The sequence below is a fragment of the Bacidia gigantensis genome (genome assembly GCF_019456465.1).
Source record: "Bacidia gigantensis strain McMullin 20006 chromosome Unknown contig_295, whole genome shotgun sequence".
Classification (NCBI taxonomy): domain Eukaryota; kingdom Fungi; phylum Ascomycota; class Lecanoromycetes; order Lecanorales; family Ramalinaceae; genus Bacidia; species Bacidia gigantensis.
The window spans coordinates 1,923,516-1,939,384 of NW_025408608.1; the positions used below are offsets into that span (position 1 = coordinate 1,923,516).

The 15,869-nt window shown below is 49.8% G+C and overlaps 8 protein-coding genes across 8 annotated transcripts; 5 read left to right on the plus strand and 3 right to left on the minus strand.

The window, feature by feature from the left end:
• Positions 1 to 391: 391 nt before the first annotated feature.
• Positions 392 to 1,406, minus strand: KY384_008632 (uncharacterized protein; the record flags this gene model as incomplete). Its single annotated transcript, XM_044817120.1, has 2 exons — positions 392 to 618; positions 674 to 1,406. 2 exons carry the CDS (start codon positions 1,404 to 1,406, stop codon positions 392 to 394), a joined length of 960 nt encoding a protein of 319 aa, XP_044666485.1.
• A 1,911-nt stretch (positions 1,407 to 3,317) lies between these two features.
• KY384_008633 (uncharacterized protein) lies at positions 3,318 to 4,094 on the minus strand (the record flags this gene model as incomplete). The annotated part of the gene is made up of 1 exon (XM_044817121.1): positions 3,318 to 4,094. One exon carries the CDS (start codon positions 4,092 to 4,094, stop codon positions 3,318 to 3,320), a length of 777 nt encoding a protein of 258 aa, XP_044666486.1.
• A 1,536-nt stretch (positions 4,095 to 5,630) lies between these two features.
• KY384_008634 (uncharacterized protein) lies at positions 5,631 to 6,131 on the plus strand (the record flags this gene model as incomplete). The annotated part of the gene is made up of 1 exon (XM_044817122.1): positions 5,631 to 6,131. One exon carries the CDS (start codon positions 5,631 to 5,633, stop codon positions 6,129 to 6,131), a length of 501 nt encoding a protein of 166 aa, XP_044666487.1.
• Positions 6,132 to 7,026: 895 nt separating this feature from the next.
• Positions 7,027 to 7,806, plus strand: KY384_008635 (uncharacterized protein; the record flags this gene model as incomplete). The annotated part of the gene is made up of 2 exons (XM_044817123.1): positions 7,027 to 7,519; positions 7,772 to 7,806. The coding sequence occupies 2 exons, from the start codon at positions 7,027 to 7,029 to the stop codon at positions 7,804 to 7,806; spliced, it is 528 nt and encodes a 175-aa protein (XP_044666488.1).
• Positions 7,807 to 7,977: 171 nt separating this feature from the next.
• KY384_008636 (uncharacterized protein) lies at positions 7,978 to 8,841 on the plus strand (the record flags this gene model as incomplete). Its single annotated transcript, XM_044817124.1, has 2 exons — positions 7,978 to 7,982; positions 8,142 to 8,841. The coding sequence occupies 2 exons, from the start codon at positions 7,978 to 7,980 to the stop codon at positions 8,839 to 8,841; spliced, it is 705 nt and encodes a 234-aa protein (XP_044666489.1).
• Positions 8,842 to 9,122: 281 nt separating this feature from the next.
• On the plus strand, positions 9,123 to 9,905 carry KY384_008637 (uncharacterized protein; the record flags this gene model as incomplete). Its single annotated transcript, XM_044817125.1, has 2 exons — positions 9,123 to 9,232; positions 9,287 to 9,905. The coding sequence occupies 2 exons, from the start codon at positions 9,123 to 9,125 to the stop codon at positions 9,903 to 9,905; spliced, it is 729 nt and encodes a 242-aa protein (XP_044666490.1).
• Positions 9,906 to 11,646: 1,741 nt separating this feature from the next.
• On the minus strand, positions 11,647 to 12,115 carry KY384_008638 (uncharacterized protein; the record flags this gene model as incomplete). The annotated part of the gene is made up of 2 exons (XM_044817126.1): positions 11,647 to 11,987; positions 12,037 to 12,115. 2 exons carry the CDS (start codon positions 12,113 to 12,115, stop codon positions 11,647 to 11,649), a joined length of 420 nt encoding a protein of 139 aa, XP_044666491.1.
• Positions 12,116 to 12,886: 771 nt separating this feature from the next.
• KY384_008639 (uncharacterized protein) lies at positions 12,887 to 14,334 on the plus strand (the record flags this gene model as incomplete). Its single annotated transcript, XM_044817127.1, has 2 exons — positions 12,887 to 12,935; positions 12,983 to 14,334. 2 exons carry the CDS (start codon positions 12,887 to 12,889, stop codon positions 14,332 to 14,334), a joined length of 1,401 nt encoding a protein of 466 aa, XP_044666492.1.
• Positions 14,335 to 15,869: the final 1,535 nt, after the last annotated feature.

The window sequence follows — 15,869 nt, forward strand, 5'->3', positions numbered from 1 at the left end:
CAGTATTGGGTTTAGGCCAATTGTGTCGCGTTGGGTCATTCTGGTGATGCCCAAGTGATGCCCGGCGCTCGGATTTAAGACTTTTATGTCCGATGGGGCGATCCCGTGGTCTCGTTCCTTTCGCTTCCCAAATTTCCATGCACCTGTAGCCAGAACATCTGTTGATTAGAGCACATTACTTGGTGGGATCATCTATACAGGCTTATGTGTTTCTTGAGAGGATCACAGGACTCAAGCAATTGATGTCTCCGACTCGGAGGTACAAATGAATTGTACATTCTAGCGAGTGGTCGACATTCGAGAAATGAAAATGAGTTGGGATTTCGGGGCTGGAGCGAAGCCTTGTACAATGGGATGAGATGGAGATCAATGTGTGATCTAAGTAAGATATTTATTCACTCGCAACCGGGTCGATCGTCGTGTTGAAGATCGCTGGCCCCGCCACACTCTCAAGATCAAACGTCCCAGCTAAATCTAATGGCAGCGCAGACAAGTTGTCGTTCTGTGGGTTGGAGTCCAACGGCGGAGGCTCAGAGAGCGCCGTCAAATTGCCCCCTGACTCATCCGTCCATGGAGGCTGCGATTTATCAGGCGCGACCGTACACCCACACTGGGCGACTAGATGCTCATCAGCTCAATTCACCAACACCGGAATTGAAGGGAAAATACTCACAGGCAACAAAATACATAAAGTTGTTCGGGTTTCGCAATGCATCATCCACTTCCAACGCCATACAATCCCAAAGCGTGTAGACCTCTAGCGGCGTCGTTTCCATGCTTAGATCATTACCCCTGAGATACTTATGCACCAGCTCATGTGCCAGCATGTACGTCTGATGCTGAACCATCGTCAACCCTCTCGGCTCAAACCGATTCTGTCCCGGCACAATGCCCGGGCACAACCTCTGCCTCGGCTCTGTAGGCTCCGCTGGCAATGTCCAGAATCTATCGCAAATGAGAATGTACGACCACCCTGTCAGACTGAGCGCTATTTCGTCCTTCATACCCTCCCTTGTCATGTGGTGACACATCTGCGCTGGCGTGATGCGCCATCTCCCTTCCGGAATGCGAGTCGTGGGCTTTGCGCAGATGAAAGAGGGCTCCTTTCTAATGAAGAATGATTGCCTGGGCTTAGGGAAACGTATCTTGGAGAAGGCTGCGATGTCCTGCAGAAAAATCTCTACGAGATGGCCTAAGTTTGGTTTTGCGCCGAAGAAGGCTTCAAAGGGTGGGTAGACTCGAGGGTTATTAAGCTCCTGCAGCGCTGGCCCGACGGAGGCCCGAGCGAGGCCGATGATATTGGTGAGGTCGTTTTGTTGTTGGGGCGTGCAGTCGTAAAATTGGTAGCTTTGTGTAAAGGGTGCGCTCGCCAGTATGAGGGCTGTTAGCACGTTGGGAGGACGCATCGCGCGGGAAGTGATCGGTGAGTGATGTGTGGCCGAGAGTCCCTCAGGCTACAGTGGCAGAATCTAAGTATCCCCAAGCTCAAGAATGATTCAGCCTTGCGAAACTATAGAGTGAGCACTGTCTTGTGTGGACCGAGACTCTCTCCCCTAGTGACTGACATGCAAGCGCCACAGTTTATCTACTGATCGCGGTGCAGAGCGGAGAAATCGCTCTGATGATACGCATTTTTTCAATGTCCCATTACTATATCGAATGTAGTCCGTCAAAACTGCAGTTATACATACCTAGCCACGTGCTCTTTGACCATGACAGCGCTTCTGTTAGGCGGCCTTTGTTTGAGACATGGTTTCGTGCTATGACCAGCGATTCCTATATTTGGATTTGGCAGAACATGTGACTTTCAGTACGTCACCAACATTCTAGATTGAATTTTCACAGACACGGTCCATGGCACTCGTAGTCTTGCTTTGTATTGACGGCAAGCGGCGCTCCTTTGAACCGCTTCATGTCGATATCCACTCATCACATTGCGGCGACGAATGAGCAACCTTTAACATCAGATGAAATGGAACTCAGTGACCTCAGCTTGACAACGGATAGACATACTTGCTCCAGTTGCAACAAAGCAACAATCTCTTCGCTAGTGATATGACCTACAAGAAGTCAACACATCACCCACAGCATCACAAGGCAACCGTGGCACGAGATTCCACCACCTTTCCCTCCTTCCACAAAACTCTCTCGACAAATTCCCACTCCCCAGCACCCTCCCCATCATCTTCACCAACTCTGTCTCCACCAACCCTGCATCTTCGGCAGCGAATTCCCACAACCACTCCCCCTCCCCCTCCTCCTTGCTCATACTCCATAACAACATACACACACAACCCGCATAACCGGCAACCAACACAAAAAGACCCGCAAGAAAAACGGTCCACCAACTCATCATTCTCGATACCCACCACCCACCAACAGGGCCCCATCAAATCCAAACCACACTTCCTCGATCGCCCAGAATTTGCATCGCGGGCCCGCCATCGCACAACAACAGAGATGGTGCTCCCGTGATGCAAGACTCTGAACCCACTCCTATGTATGCTGCAGACAAAGTCTGGTCGAAGGTGTTCAGGGAGGTGTTAAAGCGGCGTCGGCGTCGGGAAGGGGGGTGGTGAGGCGATGTCAGAGAAATGCAGGTGCGGGCTTCGTCGTGCACGGCGGGGCTTGTTATGAGGGATTTGGCATGGGGTTTACCGGGGCCGTATTTGGTGAGGTTGCAGATGGTGGATGAGTGAAGGGAGGGATGGAGGGCTGGAGAGACGGTCAGTTCGTTTATCGAGGCGGCCTGGCTTGAGAGGACGTGGGGGTAGATTTGGTGGCGGAGCTCTTTGGGGAGATTGAGGAGGGGGAAAGGGGAAGGGCTTTGTGGGCGCAATGGATCTTGCTGGGGGTTGGTGACTTCTGAGCGAGAGTCGCATGGGGTGAGATAGGGTTAGGGGAAGGATCCATGGCTTACGAGAGTTAGCTCCATGGGGAAAGAGAGGAGGTCGCTAGGCTGAGAGACGGTGTGTACTATCTGATATGTCAAAGCATTGTTAGATTCACAGAGGTAGATCTATGATAATGTCTGTGTCATTGACTGCTTCGACACTGAATAGTGTCAAGCATCACCTTAATTTATCTGGCTACCCAACTTCCAACAATATTATCGTTTCCACCACCTCCACAACTTCTCCCAACGATAGGTATGCTTCGTTGTGCGCACCACATCAATGCTTGGTCTGTGGCATTGACCATGAATAAAGGTAAAGCAAAACGACGCCGCGCGAGTGGTTGCATTGTCTACGCCTGTCTTTGTTACGCATCTCCCTCCAACCTATCCCTCTAGCAATTCTCAAATCATTGCCTATCCCTCAGTCCGCCAACTGCACTCGACGCTTCTTCGATTTCCTCTTCCTATCCTCCTTTTCCCAAGTATACTGCACAACCTCCGTCGGCTCCAAAGTCCACCGTTTCTCAAAATACGGCAGATCAGGTGTGTAATCCGTGATCTCTAGACTAACACCCCAATCCTTCGCATCACCAAGTGAATGCATCGCCGCCTCCATTTCGACATCGATGTCCGGCAACAAGCAGTTGTAGTTTCGTATCTCCAACTTGTACTCAGTCCGCAAGTCGCCCAGCATCTGCAAGAATTTATCGACTTGGAGTGAGGGCGTCAGGAAGTAGTTCTCTGGGATAGAGAGGATGAATGTGTGAAGATTGCATCCGTTGTCTTGGAGTAAGGTGATGGCATGGCGGATATGGTCTTTGGAGAAGCGGTGGCCCCACCATATGATTTCTAGGTATCGGATGTGCTGTATCTTGTTTATGTCGCCGAGCTCGTGGAGATACCAGAACATTGTTGGTCCATCTATAGAATCTTCAAGAGCGAAGTAGTTTTCACCCCAAAGCATTGGTGTAGCCTCCTCGTAGATCTGTATACAGGATCTCAGGATTTCCGTGTGCAGATTTTTGGCGGGAGTGAACCGTTGGAACGCTCGGATGTCGACGTATTTTGGGACTCGTTTCGGTGCGTTTAGAGCTACTGTGCCATCCTGGAGCTTGAAGACGACGTCGGTGTTGACTAAGAGCAGGCGATAGACGATAGTCCGAACCTCGATTGGAAGAAGGAAAAAGATGAATGACATAGTCTGGACGAAGTATCTGAAAGTCGAGTGAGATGCAGAAGATCGAAAGATGTCTGGTATAGTTATACAACAAGCAAGAACATAACATCAGTAGTAGCCAGAGGAATACAATGTTACACGCTATGAGGGTTGGATCGGAGTCTCGTACGACGCGATGGACATAAACACAATTCGACACAACACACACGGAATGACGTAAGAGCATGGCAACAAATGAAAGGTGTCAAAGGTCGTGTTGTTGCTTTTCACAAAGGCGCTATTCTAAAACCATCAAGATGGATAGCTAAGGGATCAGAATCATTCTAGTTCACTAAGTTGATCTTCGATGACTGGGATTGCCAGCCCAATCCGTGGGGTTTGAGAAGTCATTGTTCCTGCTGGAAGGCCATATGTGGTAGCGTGCATCTCGGTCTAGCTGTGGATACACCAGCCATTCTCAATGAGGACACTCTTGAAACTCGCTAGTTATTGATTAGACAGTTCTTCTGTCGGCCACACTGTTTCATCCGGCTGATAATTTTCCATAGAGAGGTCGATGTGCGTGATGTGAAGATAACCGGCCTGTCAGTGAACATATCGATTGAATGGTGGCGGCTGCCTTGGGACATTCTGTTGTTCCGAAAAATCTAGTAAGTCTAACGTTTCTGTCTCTCTATTAAGGCTTTGCATGCTGGACTATTACCACATGGCGCAATGTTGACGTATTTTTACATGCAATCCGTGATATAAGAAGCCAGTTTCACTGTTCTACAGTACAATCATTTCTTCGTCTCTGGAGATCATGGCGTTCGATGAAATCCCTTTCATTCCATCAAGAAAGCTGCAAAGGATTGCCGAAGATTATCGCCTTGATGCCACTTGACTCGTTGCGACCAAGGAAACAAGGTCCAGGTCCCGTTCCCAGGACGCAGAGTGGACAGTGCGAATCAAACCATTTAGGACTACGGGTGGATAAAGCATTAGCTTCAGGGACTTGTCGATCTTCATTCAAAAGCCGAACTTCGAATCTAAATCAGCTTTGCTCCTAGAGCATGAGTGTGACTTCATCAAAGGTAGCGTGTGAGTGCGGGATCCAAGATACAAGTTGAGACAATCAGCTTGGCCGCAACACCTTCTCCCGAACGATTGGGGATTCTGTGGCTTTGAGCAAATCGCCTGAGGAGTCGTCGCGTATTTGATTGGTTCGTTGTTGGATGTCTCACCTTTGTTGAAGAATTTGCCGAGAGTGACCAGCTGAACGTTCGCTTGAGCCGCCGAGTTCTATGCGCCCCAAACGCAAACCATTCACACATATAGCGGCATTTCTCCATACATTGAATAGAATTCAGTTTAGTTAGATTGTGAGACTCCAACACTGTGACTTGGCGTTCATCGACTCTTCGAGATATAAGAGTCTAGCAGGATAGGACCAACAATGTGGCAAACATATCTCCTTCAACCCACAAGATCTTCGAACCGTAGACCCCATGCCACAGCCGAAGTGCCTACCTGTGAGCTGATCAATATCACTGTACGGCGGTACCTAGAATCAGCAGCATGAAGCTCCATATCCTCGCCGCCCTCTTCGCATTCTCCCTTTCCGTCCTCGCCATTCCACAATTCGACCTCGAAGGCGAATCCCCCAACACCTGCAACGAAGCCGAAAACGCCCACCCCAAACACAACACCACAGCCGCATGCTACACTCTCCTCAACCGCGTCAAGACCAGCAACGCGACGAAAGAATACCGCGACCGAATCTACGATGGCGGAAACCTCCCTGCAGACGGAACCTTCGCAGAATCAGGATGCGTGGTGACTTTCCAGGTCGTCCACAAACCTTCTTTTGACACTTTCACTTTTGCGAATTGGACGACGCTCGTGGAGGTCTTGGCGCTTGGTTGCGAGGATCTGAATCAGGGTGGTTACGGCCCCCTGGGGCAGGATAATGATTTTGTGCTTTCCGTCGCGAACGTGGATGAGCCGGCGTCGACGCAGTCGGCGGCGAGTTCGGCGAGTTCGGCGACTCCGTCGGTGTGGTCGAGATTGACACCGTGAGGGGATCCAGAGGGGTTTGAGGCTGAGGCGGAACGATTGGGGGGGGGGGTCTTTTGAGGATTCACTTTACGTATGTATTGGTAGATAGACTTTCCATGTGATTAGAGGATGGAGGATTGGACATATAATTCCTGTTTTTATGCCGATGAGGTGCGTGTACGAAAGAAGTGTTGGGATACGCAGCTACTTCACCGCAAATATGCGTACCTCACGCGGCGTTAATTTTAGTTGAGATGACGCCAATGCTATCAATAGTAATCACTTCACTCATCTGAGAAATAGGCTCTTGCCGTGGACAATGGATGGCACCTCTGCGACCCAAACGCCTTCGTCCGAACAATACTCAAACTCACATATGCAGTGCATTTCACTGCCGGGAATGGCGATGAAGACATTGTTGAAATTTCTAAGGATCGTAAGAGTCATGGTCAACTGACACATAGCATTTGGCAGCAATCCCCGCGTCTCGCGTAGTACAGCCAGATCTAGGCAAGTCGTACAATCGAGTCGTACATCCATCCTCCATTTGCTTAAATCACTCAAGCTATTTTACTTCCCACCTCGAGCGTCATCAAACAATATCAACATCGAAGCAGCGAGTCCTCTAGAGTTTTCATCCCGAGCTATTACTATCTCTCGTCCTTCTCACCAACAATGCCAGTCTCCTTCCTATCCCTCCCAGCAGAAATCCGCAACATGATCTACAGCTACGCCTTCACCTACTCTTCAGGAGCAATAGAACTCCAATACCGCTACGGTCCTCGTCACTGGCATGTCAACCCTCCCCACCTCCCCACCTCCCACCTCCCACGATCACGCCCTCACTAACTCATCTTCCCACAGGACTCGAGACGACTGTCCATCTCGAAGCGGCCGTCTCTGGACACCCGCCAAAATGGGCTCCCCAGACCTGAACCTCCGGCCCGCCTTACTCGCTACCTGCAAGACCATCTACGCCGAAGCCATCCACTCACTCTACCTCGACAAAACCTTCAGTTTCAAACTCGACAAATTCAGGACAATGTCGTACCTCAACGCGGACCAATTCTTCACGCACGCGCCCTGCCGCCTCGACCTGATCAAGAACGTCGAACTGCACGACTGCGTCGGGCATGAATTCAACCAGCAAGTCTCCTCGCTCATCAAAATGCTCATCAAGAGGGATTTGAGATGGGATACGCTCGGGTTCAGATATGTGGATTTTTTTAGGAAGTGTAAGGCTGTGCTGAAGGAGAAGTTGGAGGGCGCGCTGAGGGAGGGGCTGGTGAAGGAGGTCAGGGTTTATTTGCCCAGAGTGGATAAGGGGTTTTTGAGAAGCATTATGCAGAGGGATAGGGATAGGCAGAAGCTGGATGCCAAGGTGGTGGGCGGTGGTGTGTTGGAAAGGGGTGTGCTGGGGGGGCAGAGGGAGGATTTTTGGGCGATGAGGATGGGGAGTTGAGGGGAGGGAGGGAGGGAGGGAGGGGGGTAGGAGGGATTGCAGCGGAGAAAGGAGTGCTTTGTTGGCTGTTGTTTGTGGGGCTTGCAGGGACGGGTTTCGTGAATGAGGAGAGATTTGACTATGCGAAAGCAGCTTGATTAGCTATGAACACTGATTGAGAATATCTTTTCTTACTTCTCGAAGACCTGAAGTTCTTCAGTTTTGAGCTATGTGGGTAATGTGATCGATTCGTAACGATCGGTAGCTTTTGGTGTCTCGAGTTGTACGACGATCGCGGTATGTCACACCTTCCAAACTTGTGGCACACCAGGTATGTCCGTCAGATGCATTGCTTCTTGTCATCAGGTTCGCAGTCATTCCTTAACCTCAAAGCGAGCTTTTCGGCAACCTGCACATATCATGACAATGGCGTTCCATTTCTTAGCCTTACCTTTAGAGATCCGACAACAGATCTACGCGTATGCTCTCGTCTACACCAAAAACCCCATATGCCTACAGGACCACTATCGCCACCGGCAAGTCCAGCATCCAGCCGCGAGTAGAGACTGAAAACATTGACCGTCTCCAAGTCTAGACGTGCTCGATGCCGGCGGCCGTCCATCAAGATGGAAGACCATAACACAAGGCCCATTTCCCGAACAAGAAATCTACAGACTCACCCCCGCATTGCTTTCAACCCGCAGACAAATCTATGGCGAAGCTATCCACTACCTTTATTCCAGCAGCACTTTTCGACTGTATTCGACACATGCAGACCATCCCACAGCTCCCCATCGTATTCTGCGTCAAGCGCCCGCGCGCTTCGACCTAGTCCGGCATTTGGTATGTGGAAGCCAATTCGACACCTACAATCTCCCCTGGCAGAATCTGTCCCCCCCCACCCACGATGACAACGTTGAAGACGACTTCGACGCAAAGGAGGCGTCGATGCTTGCTGGGCTTGAAGATGATCCTAGGTGGGTTCTCGCTGTGATCAGGCAACGCAATATGCACCTGAAGACATTCACGCTACGGTCGCCGAGGCTGCTTGGGTACGCTATTGTTGCGACAAATCTTGCGGAGATGGTTCAGGATGGGTTTATTGAAGAGGTGCGGATTCATGTGGAGCGGGCGCCTGAGCGGAAGGATGTGAATCGAGCTGCTTGGGGATGGCTTTTTGAATGGACTTTGCTGAGGAGGGTTGTTGTAAGGAGGTCGCTGAATGAGGACGGTCTGCATGAGTTGTGGCGGTTGAGGCTTAGAAGGGATCGTCTTTGTGGTGGGATGTGACGGGGGATCAGCAATGATCAACCTCTGTTACATCCTGAGAATTTATATGGAGGATGCTCTAAATTGTTAGCCAGATTAGACTCAGTGCTATCTGTCATGACACTGTGTCAAATGATGCCAAGGCCCGTTCGCGTCTTCCCGTTTGAGATGTGTTGCTTATCCAACAACAACAACACTTGTACGGAAGTACAATCAAGTGTGAATTCGGAGTTCCTGACAAACCTGGACTTCTTTGTTTTGATCCTTTCCGTAAAGATCCACAAAGCCTTCCACGGATCATCATGGCCATCGTTTTCTTGAGCTTACCTCCTGAAGTTCGGCAGATCATTTACCAATATGCTCCTATACATAGGAAGGACTATGTATTCCTACAAAATCTTTTCGATAGCCCGTGAATTTTGAACTTCCTCGCTATCTAAGAGGCAACAGACTGATGAACTTCTAGACCGCGCGGTGCTCAAATCATAGGCGAGGGCATATTGGAGACATTGGATAAGAACGCGCAATGCAGCAATGAAAACGATGGGCTCAATCTAGGCTTCCTCTCGACATGCAAGCAGATCTACCGTGAGGCTATCCACTATCTTTACAACAGCTGCAACTTTCGATCCGATCCCCGATACTCAGCATCAAGTCCTACGGCTGCAGTTCGTATGCTCATTGAGGCGCCTGCCCGCTTCGATTTGATGAGGCATGTGACTTACGGAAACACATCGATCTTCGGGGCTTTTGATTACGGTCACCTGCCTAAAGAATGTCGAGATAGCATTCAACGATTTTGCCAGGCTATTCGAGACCGTAATATGCATCTCAAGACATTCACAATGAAAATGGGAATACTTGCTCCTGTTTCGGATGTGGCGGAACCACTTTCAAAAATGATTCAGGACGGCTTCATCGAGGAATTGATCATTCATGTGAAGGAAATGCCTAACATCTTCCAAGTGGCTGCTTGGAAGCATCTGTTTACCTGGAATCGGCTACCGAAGGACTGTGAATTATTGAAGGTCCCCAAAAAGATTGACGATTTCGAAGTCTACAAGCTAAAGCTAGCCAAGAAATGATTCCGCAATGAGGTGGACAAAAAAAGGATGCTTGAATCAGCAATGCGCAGGTGCCATGAGAATGCGAAGGCAAGAAGCTATCACTCACGGAGCTCAGACATAAATTATATCAATGCCTTGAACAGGCTGTCCATTCTCGGTTTCAGCATTAATCCGCAATATTCTGTCAGAAAAGTTCAACAAGGCTTGATTGCAGATTAGCTAGACTGTCCAACAAGCAGATTGATTTTTGAAAATGCAAACCCTCAGTACCATACCTCAGCTGTCATGTGTAGTAGAACGTAGACCGAATCTCTAGCAATGTCACTATCGTAAGCGGTTCAAGGCAACTCACCGCCCCACAAACTCCAGAAATGTCACGCGTGCAATGATTTCAGGGCCTCGACGGCCTGCGAGCCTTACACAAAACCACGCCTTCATGTCTCGAAGCCTTCGAATACCCGTAGTGCATATACATATCACCCCTAATTAATCTCTCCCTCAAGACTCTCCCTCTAAAGCATCCTAAATCCAACCTCAAACCTCCCCACCCATCACCACCACACACAAAACCCAGACCATTACCAGCACTACACCCGAAATGTATCCCACCACCCCCCTCACCACCTCCACCAAAGTCTCAACCCCCAACTCCCCTCCGCCAGCACCACAGCCCCCTAACCCCACCCTTCACGCTCCTTCTCAACCATGCTGCTGCTCGTCACCGCCAACCATCTATTCCCTAGATCCACAACAACCCCACCAACCCCATCCATCCCAGCGCGTAGGCATCAAACCAGACGAGAACGGGAATGCGGGAGGCATGGCAGATGCAACAAAAGGGGGCAACGGAAACAACATGGTACCAGACAAGGTGGCAGAGCTGCAGAAATGCCAATGCAACTACCCTTGCAAACCGGCGTGTTATTGTAAGAATAGGTGTAATTGCACGAAGATGGGGGGAGTTGGGTGATTAGAGGTGGGGAAAAAGGGGAAGAGGGGGGAGGGGGGGTTTGGGCTACGGCGTTGGTGTCTGTCTGGTTTAGATGAGGAGGAGCTGTTTTTGTTGGGTTTGGGAGGTTGTTTTTGGTTGATGTCTTAGATGCCATGGGAGTATAGTAGCTGCTTCTAGTTGATGATGATTATCTTCTTGTATTTTGATTGGCCATCGATTTCTCGTACTTTGATGGTGGTTGTTACCGCTTACCTGCCAACGCACGCGCTTGCGATGTCTGCACTTGTATTGAGGAATTCAACAACGGACGTCATTTGCAGAGATTGAAAGCATGCTTACTGTTGATGATAATGGGCATTTGCGAACTATGTCAATCCCTTTCGGTCAGGAGTTCCCGCCGCTATTATTATTTAGATATTACTTTGTGGATTTTATCACCGAGACGCTTGAAAACAGGGAAGTCTTTTTGAGAATTGGCGTGCAAGATAGAATAGTGATTGATGTATTTACACGAATTGGACTTTTTAGCCGCCGGTATAAAGCATTTCCATTATCATTCTATGATGGAGAACACCGGTAATGGACAGCAAAACAAGAACGGAAAGACTTTCGAGCGCCTCACTAGTCTGGACAATCTCCCACTTTCCCAACTAGGGCGACTTACATCAATTTCTTTGTACATGAAATTTGTTGCTTTTGTGTGCACAGCAGCTCAGGGTTGGGTAAATATCAATCGAAGAAAATGCTCAAGTATGGACAACGAAACTTTTGCCGACGCCATCTCCAATTCGACTTTAACGACATCCGTCAAGAGACTGTCGCAGGTGCAACAGTCTCGTCACTTTCATCAGGCTCTTGCTCAATCATGACATCGCCATTCTTGGATGCGATCATGATCGTCATCTTGTACGGCTTCCCATTGAACCGCCCCTCCTCTCGTAGATGGAAGGTCCTGGGGAAAGTGTCGGGATATTTTGCGAAGAAGGTGATTGTGCCGTCGTAGTCCGGATCGCGAGTGACTTGGCATACCAAAGGGCTATCACGATCGAACATGCCTTGGCAGTGAGCAAGAAATTTTCTCAAGCCGTCATAGCTGTCCGCGCAGGCGACTTTGGAGCTAGGGTCGTAGTAGCCAATGACCTGACCCTCTGTAAGAAAACATTGGAAGCAAAAGGACTGCGTGGGTCCTATCTAGACTTGCCTTGACTCTCTTGAAAGGCTCAAAGGGTATGGTGAAGTCGATCGCTCCAGGTGGAGGCGATGAGCATCTTTCCATGTCAGGTTTTGCTGCTACCATAGACCTAAGATCGACCAAATGCGCTTCCAGGGGTGAGCATATCGAGGTCGAGACGAGTAGACTCAGGCACAAGCAGAGCCAGAAACGCAAATTCGGCATTCTCTCTTGTGGTTTGGAGCCGTCGGAGATAAAAGAATATCACAGAGCAGAACAGGTATAGCACTGTTAGGGCAAGTGATGAGAGCAAGGTAGAAGTCAATCGTCCATAGTGGCAGTAGTCGTTCGATTCTTATAACGACTTCTATTGTCATTTTGGGTTTCGAGTACTTCCAAACAAAGACCAGACGCGATTTCGCGAGAGACACCGTGCACCGCGGTTCCACATAGTCTGCTGTCGTCCCGTTCTTACTATTGGTTCTACATAGATACCTGAAGACATCAATGCTCATTTGACTCGGCGTAGAGAGCCAAAGCGCCGCGACAATGAAGACGCTTTTGTGGAAAAGAGAGAAGTCAATTTTTGACTAGAAAGAGGGCTCCACCAGGAGATAAGAAAGCGGAGATAAGAAGCCTTGGCAATGATTTTCTATTGCTCAGCTCGTTCAAACTCACTCCCTGCTTGGATTGTGTTACAAGAGCATTCTGCTACCATCCTTCTTGTGGTCCGGAAACGGAGCAGGATGACTTCTAATGAGCATGAAATTCAATGACACCTCCACAATAAAGGTGATCCACAGCCGTTTCTTTCCATCAAACTGCGCAGCCCACCGGTGAAACGAATACAATATTAGATACGACTCCTCGGCCGTGATGGCCCTTGCCACACTATTATCGTTCCAGAAGGGCGACCCTCAGATAGGTGAGTCTCAATCCTACCCGTTTCGAATCTTCACCCACAAGATCCAGCCGTCTCTTCTACTGGTGACCCCTCTTCCTTCGCTCACCAGACCGCCCGCACTCGATGGCCCAAGATCCTCAACAACATCATCGACGAGATAGATGGCAACCTCGTACCCTCCAATCACCTCAACGATAAGGAAGTTGCCGCCGCCCAGAAGATCAAAACCCAAGTCACAGACCTCAAGACCGCCCTGGCTTCCAATGCCATCCTCCCTCCTCTCCCCACCTCCCTCGGCCATCTAGACATCGAGATCTACAACGCAGAGCTTGCTTCTTTCTCGCAGCCACCAACATGGCAGAATGCTCCCTGGCTCTTCACAGAATGCTACCTCTACCGTCTCCTCCACACCTTCTTTACCACCTCAAGTGAAGAACTCTGGCAGAGATTTGATCCGTTCAAGAAGGACAAAGTGAAAGCTCTGGTCGGGAGCAGGAAAGGAACGATAGAACTCGTGAAACATTTCCTTTCTATCATCTCCTCTCTGGAAGCAGAGGCGACGGCAGCTGTAGACGAGGAAAAGCAAAAAGCGCTACTCGAAGAAATGCTACAGATCTCACTATGGGGCAACGCGACGGATTTGAGTCTTTTGACAAGCATGACTGTCGAGGAGCTGGATAGTCGGCAGGGCAAAGCTGCACGTGAGAAGAGTCGGCAGAACGTCGTTGACGACGATACCGAAGAAGTCTGGACGCTTCTCTCAGGGCTGAAGAAAGAGGGCAAGAGCGGAGGAATACATATCGTACTAGACAACGCGGGGTTCGAGCTATTGGCAGACTTAGTGCTTGCAAGCTACCTGATCAAGAGCGGCTTCACGAAGAAGGTGACGCTGCACGGGAAACGTATGCCATGGTTCGTGTCCGATGTCAACCCAAGCGACTTCACGGATCTGGTCAATGGCTTTGCGCACGGGACGATGTTTGAAGGCATAGACTCGGTGGATTATGAGGAGGTAAAGCAGGCGGGCAAGCATTGGCAGGGGTTGATACAGCAATCGAAGTTGGGATTCTCAGCCCATCCATTCTGGACCACACAGCACTCGTATGGGAGAATGGCGGTTGTGGAGCCGAAGTTGTATGAGAGGTTGGCAGAAGCGGATCTGGTTATCTACAAAGGAGATCTGAACTACAGGAAGTTGGTATATGATGGGTATTGGCCGAAGACTACTACTTTCGAGGAGGCTATTGGGCCTCTTGCGAGGAAGAGCGAGGATGGAAAGGGCGTCAGGACGTTGGCATTAAGAACGGCCAAGGCAGATGTTGGAGTGGGGTTGAAACCTGGGGTGGAGGAGACGTTACCGGATGATTGGACGAGAACAGGGAAGTATGCCATGGTGAGCTACTGGGATGGAAAAGCGTGAAGTTGAAGGTCGGCTTTTGACGTGCTCATGACCACATAGACTAGACTTGAGATAAAGAATCTCCGGCAGGGAATAGATGAATAGATTTAAACATTAGGCATTGGCCACATATCTCACTTCGTACGCGTCGTCAATCATGTCGCCTCTCATCATCTCAAATCTTGTACCTCAACCTACAGGTCATATTCGGTCGTAGAGAAGGCCTTGTGATGAAGATCACTCGCCAGTAGACCCCCCCCCCTCCCTCCCTTCGCTGGTAAGCTCGTCTCATTTGCAATTGACAGCAAGCAAGTGCCAAAATTTGCAGCGTACTAGCTCCTCCAGCCCCAAAGAGGAAACCTAGGCTCTTGAGGCTCCTCTCCACAGCCATATCCCACTCACGTACTCCTCATCAAGACTGCCTCCCTCTCAATCCCCCAAATAAGTATAGCCAAGCTCTTCCCCTACCTCCAGACACCTGCCCCAGGCCTACGACTGATCCACACTTTCTCTCCCTAAATCCAGTAGTCCTCAGACCACCACTTCCTCCCTTCACCCAACTTCTTCCAACACCTCCCCCTCGCCTAATAATATAGCTCAGATGTCCCTAAGGTCTCAGCGTACCACGTCTTACTCCCCATCGCACACGCATCCCCCGCCAAGCTGACCCCACCTAGTCTCTATTTCATCCTTACTCCTCTTGTGAATGGATGCTTCGACCATGTTTCTAGACGAGCGGGTTCTGGAATGGTGAGAGGAAGTCGGAAGGAGGGAAGGAAGGTGGCTGTGCTGTGTGAGAACTATGGGGAGAGGTGCGAGGACGGCGATGGAAGTTGGTAGCTTTTAGGTGGGAGATGGTGTTGGGTGAGGAAAACGCGAGGCGGTGACGTCATTTGTCACGACGTCGTTCGGTCGGCAGGCTTCGTTTTCGTCGTTGCTTTGTATAGTGGGCGCCTCAGAGTAATAATACCTCTGCAGGTACATGATATGCAGAGCTCTTCATGGTCAGCTTTTCCATATTTCGCTTCCGATGGGAGCGATGACACTGCGATAAGAGTGGACGATAGCAATTCAGTCCAGCCATTCGATCATGCAGGAGGAGTCGAGGATCATTCCTACGACAATGTCAAAGAGTTCTCGTGCGTATGGACGTTGTGGACTTTCTTGGGCGATGCTTTGCGTCAGTGCTTAGCCTTTCACTTTCCAATCGAAGTCATGAATTTTTCCTCGATGCTCCCACGCTACGCAAGGGCACTACTCTGGATATATGTGCTCAGCCTGCTCTTGAGCAGATCGAGTAGGACAAGCCTGGTACCAAGTATGCCTCATGTGTTGCGATTGGTGATTGACGAATACTATCCTCTCACATACATTCATAGATGTTACCTGAGGATGCAGCCAGAAAAGGTCGTTCGATTCAGGCTAAACGCTATATCTATTCCTTAGGGCAGATGATGCCTTCAAAATGTTCTTCGCTTTACACCTCGCATTTCGGCTGCCTCTGTCGAAGCCAGAGAGCAAGATTTGACATTTCGAGGACAAGCCTGCCGCTGCCA